This window comes from Musa acuminata, chromosome BXJ2-5 (genome assembly GCF_036884655.1).
Source record: "Musa acuminata AAA Group cultivar baxijiao chromosome BXJ2-5, Cavendish_Baxijiao_AAA, whole genome shotgun sequence".
NCBI classification, from domain to species: Eukaryota; Viridiplantae; Streptophyta; class Magnoliopsida; order Zingiberales; family Musaceae; genus Musa; species Musa acuminata.
Window position 1 is genome coordinate 1,660,772 of NC_088342.1, and position 12,158 is coordinate 1,672,929.

Below are 12,158 nucleotides of genomic sequence, written 5' to 3' on the forward strand. Positions count from 1 at the left end.
TCAAAATTATATAGGTGCATATTAATTTCATTCTTAATCGGGCTAATTATAGGTTATCGCTTATAGTTCGACCTTATTAGCATCATAGTTTTTTATTTCAAAAATTTATATTAATATCCTTATAATTTTAAAAATAAAATAAATAATCATATTTACTTTAACGTCATAAAACATAACATGTGGCATCACGTGTTAGATTGGTACGAAAGTAATAAGCAAAAAAATAAATTTAATATCATTTTTATTTCTAATGATTTTACTACGTGTATGAAAAAAGGATATTGAAATTACTTTTTGAGGAGTCACTTTCGTATCGATCAAAGGTGTCACGTGTTGTATCTTTTGTCAATACAGCTGACGACGTTAAGATAAATAGAATTATTTATTTCACTTTTAAAACTATAACAATCTAAATTTTTTAAATATAGAAACCATGATACTAATAGAATCCATAAGATAATATATAATTAGTCTCATCAATTGCCTCCGTGGAGTCAGACCTAGCGACGTCATCGTCAACTCTAATACCAATCAATCTTAGGATTGATATTAAAGTTAAAATAAAATTTTTGATCTCCTATCATACTTGCTCAATCATATTAGGACACGAAGTATTATTGATCATCCCGATCATCATATATACATTCAATTGTATAGAGGAAAAAAAATCAAATGTCAAAAATGCAGATAGGAAGAGGATGGAATTTGATTGCAGCCCATTAAAAACAAAAAAAGAAAAAGAAGTGAATAAGGGAAAAGGTAATGGCATCAATTTAGTGAGCTCTAAGGCAAGGGAAGAAAAAAGAGGCAACAACCATTGTCAACTACAAATCTAAAGGCAAATTGTGAGCATTGTATGACAGTACATACTGCTTCAAAAGAATTGCTTGTTTGCTCTTCGTTCAAACAAAAACCAAGCATTTCATAAACTATAAAACAATTATGAAAACAAGGAGTTAGAAAAAGGAGAAGTATCAGCAAAATAATCATTCATCATTTATGTATTTATGTAGTTCATCATAACCATACAATACAGATCCATTCCTCGATACAAGAAGAGTGAACAACATGTAGAAAACAAGGCTCCAGTGGGCATCAACCAAAATCAAAGTAGCCATATAGGTGGAGTGGAACATTAGTTAAACTATGACTGTTCATTAGGTACTAATTGCTACCATGAGCATACCATAAGAACTCGTTCATACACACCATTGAATGCAACTTTACCAGGGGCTGGAAGCAGCAGTCACTATCGTTAGTCGAGGTTTAGAGAAAGAAAGTTTGATCGATTGTTCTTGATGGGATCTCTATTTGCCTTTACCCATCAAAGTCAAATAAGCAGACCTACGTAATACCGAAGATAAGAGAAAAAAGGAGCCAGAATCACAGTCAGCCCTCGCATCATAGATTCTATGCAACCAGAACTGCAGGTGTGGATGTAAATGCTACTGCTGGTTCGATCAGCCATGATAATTCAGGGACAGCATTTGCAGCTGAGGATAGATTGGACAAACTAAGCTCATCGGATGATTCTGTGTAGTGGAACTCGATCTGAAGGCGGTGATGCAGAGGAGTGGAAGATACCCGTCCTTTCTTGATATCAGCTTGCAGTTCCCTGATTGGAATTGCTGCTAAGAAACTCTTGATATACTCCTTGCATGACTCCTTTCCCATAAACACAAGGTCCCCCTCCACAGCATTTCCTTTTTCCTGTTTCAAGTTACCGGCGACACCGTGTCCTACTGCTGTGGCCTCACCGTTAACAGTCTTGCTGTCACTAGGAACCTTATGAATGGATGTGCTGTCATCAAACTTTAGTATGTATGCCTGTTGGCACCCCTCGTAGAGCCGCTCGCCGAGTGTGTCTAATATATAGTAAGCATCATGTTCAACCTTGAGGACGAAGAAGTGATCATTCCAACTTACTATATAAAGCATAGGCCTTCCATCACTCGAGCATTCTGACCGGCTGATCTCATCCCAGATGCTGTCGAAGGACATAGCTCCATGTAAGAAGTCAAAGCCACTGTTGCTGTCAGGGGTATCAGGATGAAAGAACCCAATGAAAGATTTACTTGGAACGACAGAAATTGGTCGAATCTTAGCTTGAAGAACTGTCTCAAGGTCAAAGTGTTTGTCAGGAAAATGTTCCTGATATGCCTGGTTCTCGCAAAGGTTTCTCCACTCAAGAGAGCCGTCTCGGATAAGGCTATCGAACTGGGACTTGATAGGCATCATATCCTGGTTCCTGTGAAACCAGTCAGCAATGACAGCGACAAGAGCAGTGCATGCACTCTCACCACAGGCGCGTTCACTCCTCTGATCAATGGATGCAAAGAAGACCTGAGTGACAAGCTTCATGTGCCCATCGCGACTCACAAACTCCTTTGTTTCCCAGTTGCCTATGACAAAGCAGTCATCACCAAAATCAGATACTGATGATCGGTTCAAAGGACTATCATCATCCCCTTCGCGCCTCTGCAAGCAAATCATGTAAACATTTTTAGTTTCCATTACAAATAGGTTACGAAATCAAAACTAAAAAACCAATGTAGAACATTTTAGCCAGTAAACAATCCAAATAACATTCAATGACCGTCCCACATCTGGGGGGAACTCTAAAAGCAAATTACGACCACGAGACAATCTATAGGCAGACCACTGGACCAAGAAAAAATGATTGCTACTTAACGGAAATGAATAGTATGGTAAACCATCTAAAGCTCTTATTCATCAAGAATGGATAGACAGATCAGCCTATATTAGTACCAAATAAGAAAATCAATATATCTATCGATCAAGATAAAAAGAATTTATGGAAAATAAACCAAGAAAATCAGTGAGAAGCATACGCCTGCAAGAGATTCATCAGAAGAGCTCAGCTGCCGCCGATCATAGTCAATGTCATCACCTCCCTCTTCATATCCTTTCTTTAGCAATGGCTCTCCTTTAGGCTTAGGTGATCTAAAACTCAATTTCCTCTTTTTCCAAGGAAGAATCCTCCTCTTTAACACAGAAAGGTCAGGAACAAATAACATTGTGTCCTCCACATGCGAACAGCCAACATCTGATCTTCGATGATTGTAGCAGACCAGATCTTCATAAACTCCATTATATATCCTCGTCCCATTTCCAATTTTATTAACAGATTGTAACGTACCATAGCTGAAATTGAATGACTTCCTCATACTAGAATCCTCTTCAGTGTCTTCTACTTCATCAAGATCATCATCAGGGGAGTCTAAATCAGAAGGATAGGTATATTCTGCATCATCACTCCTAGCAGAGCACTTTCCCTCGCTACCATCATCATCTTGGCATGTCTTTTTAGTCTTCAGGGTTGACACAAACTCAGTCAAAATTTTCACCTTCCTCAATCCGGCTTTAAGAGCAGATAGCTCATCTTTCTCAGACGGAAGAACATCTCCAAAGGGAGGTGATAAGGGAGAAGTCAACGACCTCTGTATCATATCAGAAGAAAACTGGGAACTTCTCAATTCCAATATACTTAGAGCCAGCTGCAAAATGAACAACTTCACAAGTCACATTCTTAAGTTTGCCAAAATTCTCCTGACTAGGAGAAAAAAATAAATACAGGACACAAAAATTAGGACTTAGGGAAAGAAGAAATCAGATGGGCATGGGAGTGCTGAGGAAATTGTTTCATGAGAATGGATAAACAAAAACACCACCATTCCCAACATTTCTTGGTGAATAAAAAGAAAAGAAATATCCAGGATATTGGCCATCTAGCCTTACAAGGTAAAGCTGCATATATCTCCCGTGTTGGCGAGAGCACAGACTGAGACACAATGTACGACATAATTCTAACTTAATGTCATCAAGCATCAAAATCTAAGAAGTTTGTCAACATACATAAAGTGAGAGATGAGTTTCAGTGACACCAGGAAGCAGCAATGGAAGGTTGAGCTCAGTCTCTTGTTCAGCAGTGGATGTGAATTCCACTATGTTTAGTGAAGCCATTCCAAGAACAGATTCCTTGTTCTTGGCACCATGGTTCAAACCCTAAATCAGAACAAAATCAGTTTAGCTCTTCCACACAAAATTCAACTGAACTTTTAATAAAAATAGACATCCCAAAAATGAAACCATCACAGTCATACACAAAGCAGAAGAGAGAAAAAACAGTAATAAACTGAAAAGTAAAGCAGGTCTATATGCCATCAAGTAAAAGAACTGCATATCTTCCCTTCCAAAATGGCAACAATGAATCAGAGCAAGTCAGAAAGTAAGTTAGCTTAATCACTTTGAAAGTAAATTGAATGAAGATATTAGCAGGTTAGAAAACTTTGGTAGCTTTGAACTAAAATGGCAATAAAAAAAATGAAAAATGGCAAAAACCTTAATTCTCAATTCAAATAAAAAAAACAAATATTAGAGAGTACAAGCTGTTAGATAGCTATTAGGCCAAACCAAAAACTAACTAAATAGAAACAGTTGACCTTTTTTTCACAAAGCAACGCCGATCTCGAGCTGTAAGATGCAATTAGAAATCCAACAACAGGTGAAACTTGACAAAGACAACTAATTAAAAGATTCATCAGGTTTCTAAATAACTGATCAATAAGTAGAGAACAATCAACACAAAGGAATTAATAATTCATAAAATACAAAAGATATTTAAACCGAACAGGATAAATTTTTTCGTGATGTTAGAGCTGCCCTGACACTCATAAACCCATGTGAAAAAGAAATAGAAGGCATGATCACACAAAAAAATTCTTGTTTCTCTAACATATACATGGAGGATTCCTTAGTTAAAAAAGAAAAGAAGAAATTTTTTAAAAGAATATTATGAAAAGGAAGTAAGATAAAGAAAAAACTTTCTCGGGTAAAAAAAAGGAAAAGGGAAGAAAATGATTAAAGAAAATAAGAACAATAAACTAGTACACAACACCTAAAAGGCATGTCCAATATAAAGCTAGTCATTAGGTATTAGATATTACAAAGTTGTAAACGCATGCGACGGGGAGAATGGAGGAAGCAAGAAATAGAATCCCCATATGAAGGAATCGATTGTCTTTGATGATTTCAACACAACACGAGAAACGATGGCCCATAGGACACATCACAACCTCCACTAAAAATCATCCAAAAGCAAGTTTTTAACAGCCTATTATCAAACCATATAGAAGGTTTAAGGACCAGCATTAATTTCAACAAAATTCGCCTAATGATGTAACCCAGAAGCAAAGTATCAGTGAGGAAGAACCCCGGTAAAAGAACAGTAAAAACTACCAATTTGTTGAGATAACAGTGCAAGAAAACAACAGTAGACGAAAAACGAACGGGGGAATCAGAGAACTGCAAGGGCCCATTTTTTGACTCACATTGAGCACGATAAATGTGATCTCCCATGGCTGGAACGAGCTCTCCTTGTGAGGAGTCAGGGTACAGACGGTCTCAAATTCCTCATTCCACTCCACAAGACCCCCATCCCCCACCTCTTCCTCCCTCGTCCGGTTCCTCCTCGCCGTCCTCCTCAGCGAGCTCAGTGCCAACTTCGGCCCCTTCCACCTCACCTCCACAGCCACCTTCCTCCCCGTCCCCGCTGCCTCATCCCCACCGCTCACCCCTTCAACCCTCCTCACGACGACCCTAACCCGAAACTTCTTCGATAATAGCGGCGGCCATGGCCGCCACCGCATCATCCTCGACACCATCCCCGGCGCTAATCCAACCGCTTCGGAGCCCAACACGTGAACTGCCACCAGAAGCCAATCTCACGGACGGAACGCCCGAGAAAACCCCCCGGATCGCCGGAGGAACGCCGAATCTCCACCGAGATGAGCCCAAATACCTCGAGAAAAACCACGCCTTTCCGCTAAAACCGATGAAGGATGGAAAATTCGATAGGTCTTGAATGAAAAAGGAAGGGTTTTGGCGGAGATTCAAGGAGAGATCGAGGGAAGGAGGGGGAAGAGTGAAGAAGAACAGCGTACAAAGGGATACAGACTTGAGCCATGAGGGGAAATATATATAAGCCGCGTTCGCCGTCTCGCTGTCGTTAACAGTTTTCTGTGATTTCTTATGCAGGTCGTATAACGGCTCTTTGACTTAATGGTAACGGTGAATGCGGACAAAGTCGTCTATAAAGCCATAATAATAATAATAATATCCATTTACATTCGATATTACTATTTTATATATATATATATATATATATATATATATATATATATATATATATATATATATATATATATATATATATATATATATACGTATTCTGAAAGTTTATCATGGCATGTGATATTAGGGATGAGTCACAAGATGAAAACTAATTATTCTGACTTGAATATCGAAAAGTTATTAGGAGTATTCGATCGATATGGATATGGATGGTAATTATATAGCTATTCCTCTTGAAATATCGAAGGAATACATATAGAAAATTGATGTTGGGATTCTTGATTCCATCACTTCAACATTCAAGTTAATAAAATATATGATACGATAGATTTAGGGTGATAAAAGAGAGAGAAATAATAAACAATAAAAATTATTTTTCAATTTGAGATATCCAAGATGTTTGAATCAATTCATTATTGAGTGTGATATAACTAAACGAGATGAAGATTTTGATCGCTAAGGTGATATATCTATTATCAAAGTGATAGATAATGTAAAAACCTGATCTGAGTGACAAATCAATCGAAAAATAATATAATCATTCTCATTATGATCGATGATATGATTATGACACAAATATGTATATCCTCCTTATTCTCTACACTGTCACTACCCTTATTAAAAATATATCTATATTTGAATGTAAATTATTAAAAATTATATAAAATTAAGACGGATGAAAATCATTACCCTTATCTCCGATTTTAATCATTTTTTTATTCGAATCATAATAATCTAAATTATTTTAAAAAAAATTATTATCATACCAAGATTTATTTTTTATATGAAATATATTATCGTTAAATAAGATAGGAAGAGAGATCATGTCCAATGTCTATGAGCTTTCTTCATGCAGGATAAACTTGAGGAACATGTTGGCCATCATCCCCATACCTTCATGATTCAGAGGTTGACATATGAAGGACTGCTTCATCAAGCAATGGAAGCAGTGCACATCCTTCACAGGACGCTGCAATGGCATTCGTCAACGGTTCGGTTTTGAGGGGAACACCAACGTAAGCTGGAGAGCTTCTGCCATGGCTCCTTTAATTTCCACTGCTGCAACAAGTGACAGACAAGATGATTCAGCTTCCTTGACTTTTTACTGGTGCTGTTGGGCTGCCACTGTGCACTTCATCTGCATCTTCTCGGATGTCTGTCACCACTGAAAGATATCAGCACGAGAGTTGCAGCTGAATCTGATAACATGATCCTACCAGACGTCTAGTTTTAATGCCTGTGCTGGTACGGTGGCAGCATCATCCTTCTATGAACCTTGATGTGATTCATGGTATCATCTGACTTGATATGATATCTGATCCATTAACGCTATTGAAGTAAAATACTCGACCACAAATTAGTCTAAGGCTTCATCCATTTTCGATAAATAATTAAATTAAGATATTATAATCTCTATCTTTGTACAATTTAAACTTTTTAGTAAGATTTTTTTTTTCTCATCATCAACGTAGGAACGATGTTTGTATCGTAATATAAATCATGCTAAACCGTCTGTGTTTGTTTTATGTTTTTATCATTTGATTTTAGTATCGACTTCGTCGAAGAAAAAGTTCATTCGTGAAGCTTAAGTGTTAGCAATGCACACAAGAACAAGTAGATCTACATTCAAATTTGTGCTTCTTGACAAGTCCATTATTTTTAGGTGCCATGGGGAACAAGGTTTCCTTTCTCCTGTACTAACTCACTCCAGGAGAGCATGTATCTCTAGAAGGAAGAGAAGGAGTGCTTACAGCTTCCACAACCACATGAACATGTTTTGGCAATATGCTGCTCTCTGACATGATGGCCACAGGTGAAGCATGTCAAAGTCTCCACAGCTTTGGTGTGCACACTTATGAAAGAGAAGTCCTTATTTTGGTGGCATTGACAAAGGATATGCTCATATGATGACATGTTATGTGCACCTTGAAGAAGCTTTCAGCTTACCTGTGGCTGTGGCAATTGCTTTGCCATGAAACAAAGATATATGGTAGCAGATTTGAGTACCTAATGCATCACTAGATGAAAGGCTGCTTTAGTAATGAAAAATTAGTGGCCACTCTTTTTCATGCCTAAACCATTGAGAAAATTATCATACAAAGATTGAAAAAAATAGATGCAATTATTTGTGGTCTGGCATTTGCTCAAGTAATGTGTCATCATATGTTTTGGTACTTATCCCATTCCTATAGCACCTTCAAGTGTCTTTCTCCCAACCACTCTTTTTAGTATTTATTTAGAGTAATGGAAGGTGAACAGGTTGAAACCTCATTGATTGATTCATGAATATTGGGACCACAATGATTGTGATTCTTGGCATCAAATGTTGTCATGGTTGTGGGAATAATTGGTCTGAATTCTTAAGGTTTATCATGTGAAGTGCCATAATAGGTGGAATGTAGAGAAACACTTGATCCTTGTTTCTTTATCATAAAGTTAAAGAAGAGGCAATGTGGCAACTCCTTGTTAGATATTGATCTCTCATGAGCAAGTTGTCATTCAGAAACAGGTTATCAGGAGGAGGTGAATAAAAGATCTGAATCCTTCTCAGGTTCAATGAGCTGAAGCAAACCATGAAAACCACATGATTTTGAAATGAAATCAACAAGTCCTCTCAATTGGACCTTTTATCAGGATTTTTACTGTCAGATCATTATTTGCAGTTCTCCTCATTGCTCAAAATTATGCATTTGGTCTGCAGTTTTATGTCTGCTACATGTACTTTTTTGGGAGAGATAAAATTATTGTATGCACTTGACATCAGATTTTTTTTTTCTTTTAATCATGAGAGAAAAGAGAAATCTTTGTTCCATAAAAATATTTATTTAATATGACAATATCAGTTGATTTGATGCTGTTTGAATTTGGAAGACTATAAGTGGGTGTTTGCTGTGCAACAAAGTATATTTAATCAACTCAATGTATTTAGAAAAGTACCAACCCCACTAACTCATCCCGCCACCTAAGCAAAAGTATGGAAGCTCTCACTAACTCCCTATAGCCGACTAACAGGAGATCGGCCCATGATCCCTGCCTACTTCAGCTTCCCAAAGAGACTATGCAAGAATTACTCATCGCTGACACCACGACTGAAGAAAGGGCCACTCCCTCGTATTAATGGTCGGTGACATAGTTCGCCTCCCCCACAATCCTCTTTCAAATTATTGAAAGAGAGACCACTCCCTACCTGACTCAAAGCAGCAAAAAAATCGAACAGGAAATGCCATCCCAATGACCCAATGTTGACGCTGACTTTGGGATGACGTGATAGCAAGCCAATAAGTCACCTCCAATAATAGCACCTAACGAGCATGGTATGAGGGACGCTTATCAATCCCTATCCTTGTCGCCGGGAGCCTAGGTATAAAAACTAGGTCCCATGCCAAACAAGAGCAAACGAGTGAACACCACACTCTCCTAAATATAACTAACTTACTCCTTTCTCATGCCTCTTAACTTAATTGTCGGAGAGGTCATGTCGGGACCTCCCCTTGGCGTTGACGTATCGTGCAGGATCACTTGTGCATATGAGGAGGCGTTGCGAGATGACTCTCCTATAGGAAAAGTGGTCAGTCTTCCCATATCAATTCGCTCACTCCACGGATAGGAAGCTCTCTACGCCCATGCCTCAGGCTAGCTCTCCACAGTAGTTCTCTGTCATACGCCAACTCTCCACAATAGTTCTCTACGTTAACTCTCCAGGAAGGACCTGCACTTTCGACGTTGAACCAAGCCAAACCGACTCATCAATCAATCAACGGTCTCAGTGTAATAACGACCGGTAACAAAACTTCCAATTAGTTTTGCTGTGGAACATTGAGCTTGGCAACAATAATATAGCACAAATCTACTGCTTGTCTAACTTCATTCATTCTACAAATAACAACACTTAAAACTTGTTTTGTGATGCAACATTGAGCTCAGAAATCAGCAGTAGTAGCTCAACTTGGCTGAGATATATCATTATAGAACATTTTCTTTGCCTAATTTCCCTAATTCAAGTTAAACAAGGAGAAACATAATCCATACAACAACAAAAGAAATGGCAATTGTCCAGAGAACCAAACAACAAGATTGTGTGTGTGTGTGTGTCTGATGCTTTGTGTGAAATGTCTGAGTTGACCAAGGTCTTGATGGCATAGGTTTGGCCAGTGATCTCAGCCCCCCACAGATGTGAAACAACACACCAACAATTGGCAAAGGATCTGTGAGCCACTCCAAGGCCAAGATCAAGAGGACCAGAGAAAGGTCTCCCAATTGCAGATATCACTACTTAGCCTTATCTCCTGATTTAGTCACTTATTTTGAGTGGGGTGGCAGTTTCCTATTGTTAGTGACAATGATGTGCCAAGTTATCAAAAAAGAAACCTTTTGACTATTTTTCTTGGTCCAAATCTTCAGCAACATGATGAGATATCCATGAATCATCAAGCACAAACTATACTTTCCATGCTACCTAGTTGTGAGGACAACTCAACTAGAGAATGCTAGAACAACTGTCAAAATCTTTAGCACTATGATGTGATCATCCAGTAAGTCAACTGGCATCTAACTTTTTTTATGAGTAATAAAACAGTAAACTTTGTGTTAGAATAGGAACAGATAATATATAATTTTAATCCGTTTGAGAATATTTATATATACAATTTTAATCCGAAAGTAAAGAGACTATTTCTGTGACTCAATGTTTGATCGATTAGTTCACAAAAAAGTAATCTTATTATTATGGTGTCAAGGTCGATCTCATCACCTGTAATGCTTAAACTCTATTTTTTGAGTTATTTAAATTCTTTACTTTTGCAGGGATATATTGAAGAAGATGATAAATACAAAAATTTAGATTTAAGATGAATGAAAATTCTATTTTCCAAGAACCAAAGGACAGAACAAAGGTGAAGGACAGCCACTAAAACAGAGGGCAAGTGGGCAGTCCAAAGATACAAACAGAGAGGACATGAGAGACCCACTTGAAGCAGCCTCAAGGCAGAAGCAAGTGGTGAGGGCAGCAGCCATGACCCCCACAAGACAACACAACCCTTGGCCCACAAGATTCAGAATGTGAAGAACATGGAAAGGAGCAACAAGGGAATTGAAGTTGGACAAATTGAGATGCCTTCCTCCATGGGAGACACACAGAACAGTGTGAGCCTTGGACTGGGGTCCCAAGTTGCCAGTAGTTCTATATTTCTGTCTTCATGTCTGAATTCATTAATAAGATAAAGCCAGCTATCAAATGCATGGCTTTGACCTATCAAAAGAACTTGACTGTTCATAAACTTGGTAAGTGGATGAGTCATCATTTGTACTAAATGCATAGTTGCTACAGCCTTTTATAAAAGCTTCATCATCAAGCATGAATTTTTAATGAAGAAGCATTTCTTGCATCTAAAACAGGAGATTGGAAAAACTTTGAATTAGATAGTCAATTCAGCATGCACTTAGTAGAGCTTGTTCTGTGCCAATCATGAGCTTTTAGAAGTGAAGTGCAACATTTTAGATCCAATTTACACTCAAGATGAAACCAAGTGAGTATGAACAAGTAAAAAACCTGCTGCTCTTGATTTCCATCCAAACTATTAGCCAAACACCTAAAAGAATAATCCTTTCTCCAGTTTAACCTTCTTTAGGCTTAATATATAATTATAATCAAAAGAATGTTCCATCTCCACTCCTTTATGCTCTTTTCTTATTAAGGAATATCAGATTAATAAGGACAATTTGGTTGCGGAACAAGTCATCCAGTCTTATTCTGTTCATCAGTTCAAGAAAAGAAGTCTCTTGCGTTGCAGGTTGATTCCTGGTAATCCCTGTCCTGCATTTATTGGATGTGGATATCACCTTCTCATAGGAACAGCACCTGCATTTATGAGCAATCGAACAACGCCATGGCACAATCCATAAAGAGATGATCACCACTACTTTCGGTGGACTTGTGGCCATGTTGTCATCTAAAGCTTGGAGCAGAGCTGAGAGCCTGTCAGTCGGGGTGAGGAGGACAAGCAGAC

General features: G+C 38.0%; 1 protein-coding gene across 1 annotated transcript; it reads right to left on the reverse strand.

Moving 5' to 3' along the window:
- Window positions 1–972: 972 nt before the first annotated feature.
- On the reverse strand, window positions 973–5,975 carry LOC135612065 (uncharacterized). The gene is made up of 4 exons (XM_065107816.1): window positions 5,352–5,975; window positions 3,877–4,026; window positions 2,853–3,518; window positions 973–2,478 (listed from the first exon to the last, which is right to left on the reverse strand). The coding sequence occupies exons 1-4, from the start codon at window positions 5,682–5,684 to the stop codon at window positions 1,411–1,413; spliced, it is 2,217 nt and encodes a 738-aa protein (XP_064963888.1). The 5' UTR covers window positions 5,685–5,975; the 3' UTR covers window positions 973–1,410.
- Window positions 5,976–12,158: the final 6,183 nt, after the last annotated feature.

Excerpts from the sequence above, each read along its gene's own strand:
- LOC135612065 (XM_065107816.1), bottom strand. The coding sequence starts at position 5,684 with ATGGTGTCGAGGATGATGCGGTGGCGGCCATGGCCGCCGCTATTATCG. Across the intron at positions 4,027-5,351 it reads TCACATTTATCGTGCTCAAT|GGTTTGAACCATGGTGCCAA; the intron begins GTGAGTCAAAAA and ends GTTCTGATTTAG. Across the intron at positions 3,519-3,876 it reads AAACTCATCTCTCACTTTAT|CTGGCTCTAAGTATATTGGA; the intron begins GTATGTTGACAA and ends TTCATTTTGCAG.